Source organism: Elaeis guineensis, chromosome 13 (assembly GCF_000442705.2).
Source record: "Elaeis guineensis isolate ETL-2024a chromosome 13, EG11, whole genome shotgun sequence".
NCBI classification, from domain to species: domain Eukaryota; kingdom Viridiplantae; phylum Streptophyta; class Magnoliopsida; order Arecales; family Arecaceae; genus Elaeis; species Elaeis guineensis.
In genome coordinates this window covers 61844052-61849447 of record NC_026005.2, presented here as the reverse complement: position 1 = coordinate 61849447, position 5396 = coordinate 61844052, and the positions used below count along the sequence as shown (strand labels likewise).

General features: G+C 38.3%; 1 protein-coding gene across 1 annotated transcript; it reads right to left on the bottom strand.

The window, feature by feature from the left end:
* Positions 1–3420: 3420 nt before the first annotated feature.
* LOC105060665 (uncharacterized) lies at positions 3421–4886 on the bottom strand. Its single transcript, XM_010944459.4, has 3 exons — positions 4682–4886; positions 4372–4546; positions 3421–3668 (listed from the first exon to the last, which is right to left on the bottom strand). The coding sequence occupies exons 1-3, from the start codon at positions 4731–4733 to the stop codon at positions 3623–3625; spliced, it is 273 nt and encodes a 90-aa protein (XP_010942761.1). The 5' UTR covers positions 4734–4886; the 3' UTR covers positions 3421–3622.
* Positions 4887–5396: the final 510 nt, after the last annotated feature.

The following is a 5396-nucleotide window of genomic DNA, read 5'->3' as shown; positions in this document are numbered from 1 at the left end:
TTCAGTGGCTGACTTGAACATCGGAGATTTCTTATTAGAAATAACTCCAACAAAAAGCTTAATTTATAAGTTCTTCTCCATCAATGCCAAATTAAACTCCAACCATCCTAGATTTATCAACTCCAGTGCCGGGCTAGTCGTCCACAGCAATAAAGGGTTATTGGTTTAGTTTTTGTTTATTTCTATGATTTTTTTGTTTATTATTGTAAACTAAATGTTTATTGTATAAGATTTGTATGTATTTATGAGGTGTTTATGTTTATTTTGCAGGTGTTTCTGTTATTTTTTAAGGGAAGCATAGAGATAATTAAACAAAAAGTATAGACATAGATCCCAACAATTAATGAATTCTTTTTTCTTTTTAATTTTTGAGATCCAACTGGGAGATTGATGTTTTGACATGACAAGAATGAGGGATAGGATCCATGGATCTGAGCATTTAATGAAATATTTTATTTTTTAAGCTTCGGCATTGTGAGCATTTAATAAAATATTTTTTTCTTTCAAAGCTTCTGTGCATCATTAGAGAATAATCATTTAAAACAATTAGACCGAGGGTCGGATGGTCTGTTGATGAATAAGTGGGAAGCTGAATGTACCAGGATTCATGTGAATCAAATGATTGCGGAGGTGATCAAAATTGCTTCCATATCTTATTGACTGGAGTATGGTATCTCTCTCTATATATTGTGTGTGCGCACGCACGTGCATATATATATATATATATATATATATATATATATATATATATATATATATATATATATATATATATGGAGATCTTACTTATGCAAAGATCTTCATTAGCAACATTCATATATATATATATATATATATATATATGGAGATCTTACTTATGCAAAGATCTTCATTAGCAACATTCATATTAATAGTATTATTAGAGTTCTTTTTTCAGTGGAGCTCCTATTTAATAGTTCTTTATCAATAAGAAACTTAATTATTAGTTTATTGAAATGTATTAACTAAAGAATTTTTTCTTGAGCAGTGCTAATTAATACAAAAATTAATAATATGTTTAATAATCATATTTGCTTGCCGTATGCAAATATTAATGGAACATAATTTTCATTAGTATTATACCTTTCCATGGATTATTAGATTACATTAGTGTTTTATGAATTTCTATTGTATTTTTATGATCATGAGTAAATGTACAATCATTAATGTCCTCACTATATTCCAACTAAATGTCCTTGGATACAATATTTTTTTATTTCTTATTCTATCCAAGTTGAAATAGATCTTATTATTTTTACTATAATGATATATATACATATATCATTAGAATATTGTATAATGATAGTTTATCATATATCAATATCAAAAAAATATTTTAAAAAATAATTAAGCTCTTATATCTACTATATTTCATTCTATCTCTATTATCTATTATATTATATCTATTCTAATATATATTGCATTTAAAGTATAGCTGGAAAAAAGAGAAAAAGCTGCAAATCATGTGATATGCTAGTGATTTTCAAAATTGATGATAAAAAAATACTTAACTAAATCAATTGGATATCAATCTTTTCTTCAATAACATTCTTATAACCTTTTTAATTCAATCATTAATTCTTAACCAGATAGTTTAGTAAAATGGAAGGAGACTTGGATGGGATGGAATGATGCTGGAGCAATTGAAAGCTTAGAGTGTGAGACAAATTTGTGATAGATTGTGTTGCGGGGTAGTATGTCGCTTACGCCGAAGACATGTAACAGTGAGGATCTTACTTCGGACTTATCCGATCTTCACCCTTCAAGATCATCATTATAGGTGCCAATAGAGATGAATGAGTACAATCCAATAGTAGACATGTCATCCCAGAATTGTGAAAAAAACTACTTCGAAGAAAATCATTTAGTACGTAATGAAGCAGCGAATTTCACTTCGGATCCCGTCGATCCTTCTTCTCTCACTGACGAGCTCCTGCAATGGCTAGCGAAAATCTAGCAGACCTGGCTTCAGCTGCCAACCTTTGCTTTGGCCATCGATCTCAATTTCGACTGCTAAGCTTGGCCTTGGCTATGAATTGTAGCCCCATTTGCGAACCCTTAGTCGCTGGCATTAGGATGGCACCCAGACATTGGACATCTATCCAAGAAGTGTCCCGAGCCCAGTCTGACATTGTCTTCAACTGAAGGATCCTTCGTCGATCTGCAGTCCCTTCAACACTTACTGGCTATCGCAATAAGAAGAGTCAGCCTACATATCATCACACATCACCCCACATAGGGCCATAACACCTCAATGGCTAGCTGCTTGCTAAGTGAGGCCATATCAAATCAAGCCACCTCTGAGAGTGGCTAACTGTATGCCAGATAAGATAGTAGACATCCAGATAAACAATCAAATTCCACGATAGATAACACGCCACAGTAACTCTTCTATTTCACAAATTTGGGCACCATGAGTAGTACGAACAGAGAGACTGGAATGATCTCCGAATGATCTCCGATCACTTTTCTCTTGTGGTCCTTCAGATATGCACGTGCATCCTCTACTCCTTTCACTTTTCTTCTCATCAGTTGTATTTTCTAACTTGGCTGTAGGAAAATTTCCGTCGGAATCAATTCCGATCAGAATTTATTTTGCAGATCTCACCGCACCGATCATCTCCGACCACCCCGACCGGATGCAAGAATCTCCCACAACAAATTGGATTGCTTGTTTCCAAAGGAGGCTATAACCCATATTCTACTAGGTATCTGGCAGTCTGATAATCCAAGGCTACCATGTATCTAGGCTGTGCCCTGAATTTTATTCTAGAAAACTCTTCCAACGGATTAGAAATTTATAGGGAGAGCGCCTGCTCGTTTGGTTCGTAGGAAGAGGTGGGCGATAGTGTGGCTAAAGAAAAAATTGGGATGCCTCAGGTATTATTGAATTTTTTTTAAAAAAAACAGCTGTAAAGATAGCTATGAAAATAAGATCGCCATATTGAATGAGAAAGAAAATTCATGAAGCACATGAGAAAATAATTTCTCATCGACTGAAAATTAAGATAATTTTTTTCAAAAATACAGATGAGATAGATATAATAAATATTTTACATATTTTTTTTAAAATATAGATGTTCGATCGTGAGAAAGTCTATAAAAAATATTCCAATGAAAAAAAAAAATTCCGTGATTGTGGTAAAAACATCTTGGAAACACCAATTCCACTCAAACTAGAATCAAAAGTTATCGACTTGCAAAGCAACAATATCTCGAGATTCCTAAAGAGTCTTAAATTCTTACCAAACAAAAGTCTTAAAAGTCAGTCGCACCTTCCAGATTTAATATGGATTTACCTCCGGCCAATTTTTTATCTCTGCTTTTGTTATTGTTGATCCAAGGAAATATATATCAACGTACCAAAACACAGACCCAGTAAACATCAAAAGATAGCCACAATGACACGTTAAAACACTAACAAGTTCTTTAATTTCTCTACTTCTTCAGAAAATGATATCTCACTCCAGGTCACGATGAGAAGGGGAGAAGAAAAACAAGAGGAAAAAAAAAAAAGGAAGCTTTAAAATAAATAATGTCCCTCTAGAAAGAACAGCTGACGACATGCCTTCCCCACCAGGAGGCTGCGTGCCTTCGGACCCTCTCAAAAGCAGGCTTCCAAAACGCAGCAGCAACACAGGGCCGCCAAGCTGCACAACACCAACAACAACAAAATGAAGTCCAAAAAAAAAAATATATAAAAAATAAATAGAGAGGATAGAGGATTGAGAACTGACAAAGGGTAATAAAAACAGTAACAGCCATCAAACACGTCAATTTTATGAAAATTTTATGAAAAGGGAATATTTTGGAACAGGATTATATCGGGAATGGAAGATTTTATATATATATAGACACACGCACGCACGCACGCACGCACACGAGTACTCCCTCATTGATATTTTTATTGCGGCTAAAATAGATAACTTGAGTAACGAGTAGATGAACGAGTGGTCAACACGTGAGGATCAGAGGATGACGTTCCCACGATCGTGACACGTTGCCCTCGCAAACCGCAACGACCATGCCGAGGCGGCGCGCGGGCCGGCCTGCCGTCGGATTGCCCAATCACGGCGCAGATCCGCGACCTTGGCGACCACACCGGGGAGGTGCGCCGGTTGTGCGGCCAGATCGCCGGTGATGCGACCATCGGAGACGCCGGTGGCCAGATCGCGAGCCTACATACGGATCCCGGCGATAAGGCGGCTATATTCCACCCATCGTGCGCCGGCCAGGCGATTCCGGTGATCTTTAGATCTCCAGGCTATAATCGGGTCACAAAGCAGACTCTACAAGAGGAAGGGGGGAGGGGGAGGGGGAGGGGGAGGGGGAGAGAGAGAGGTAGACCCGTACCATCCTTCGAGGAAGGAAGGCCCACTACTCTGCTGCTGCTGGGGCGGCGGCTGAGCGTACGGTGGAGGGTAGCCCTGTTGTGGGTACCCCTGCGCATAACCCGCCGGTGGGTACCCCTGTGGCGGATACCCCGGCGGCGGGTAGGCGTCCTTCACGTACCCCTCCGGCGGATACCCTAATCATCACAACAAAAACTCCATCAGAAACCCTAACAACATCCATCAAACCCCTGACTATAGAAATCAATCAGACCAAACAAGATCCCCCAAACCATAGAGATCTCGATCGAAATCGAAAAGGAAATCCATACCTTGGGGAGGAGGGACGCCGACGGGGGGCTGCTGCTGGTTGTAGTAGCTCATCTTTCTCTTCTTGTTCTCACAGGCGGCGGGAATCGGGATGGAGGAGGCTTTGATGCCGAGAACTGTGATAGAATTGGAGGAGCGGAGGGTTTTTGTAGGCGAGAGAGCCCAACGGGAAGAAAAGGGAGAGAGGAGGAAGTTTCGAGTGGAAATCGGTCCCGTGTCGGGTGCTATTAATGGTATTTGGGATATCTAGGAATCATAACGGTTGGAAATAAAATTTTTTTAAAAATAAAGTAATTCTGTTGGAGTACGTACCCGTTTAGGCTCTGCTGTGATGGCGGGGAAGGTCACAACTAACCTTCCATCCGTTTCCTTCTCAACTCCATATAATTTAATTGCAACCTTTGTATTAGATTTGATATAAAGTGTAGTTTATCCTATTGGAATTCTGTAGAACTATAATGATTGAACAATCCAGTAATTAAAGTACACCTTAAATTACCCTCGGGCTTTAGTTTAGTGGTTCCGGTAGTTAATATACTACCGGTAAGGCTCCCTTCTAACCTTGAAAAATAATAATTACATAGTTAATGTGATTTATTTAAGATGACTTTCTTCATTACAGGCAAAACAACAGGCCTGCCATGGTTTAGTGGTTCCGGTAGTTAATATACTACCGGTAAGGCTCCCTTCTAACCTTGAAAAATAATAATTACATAG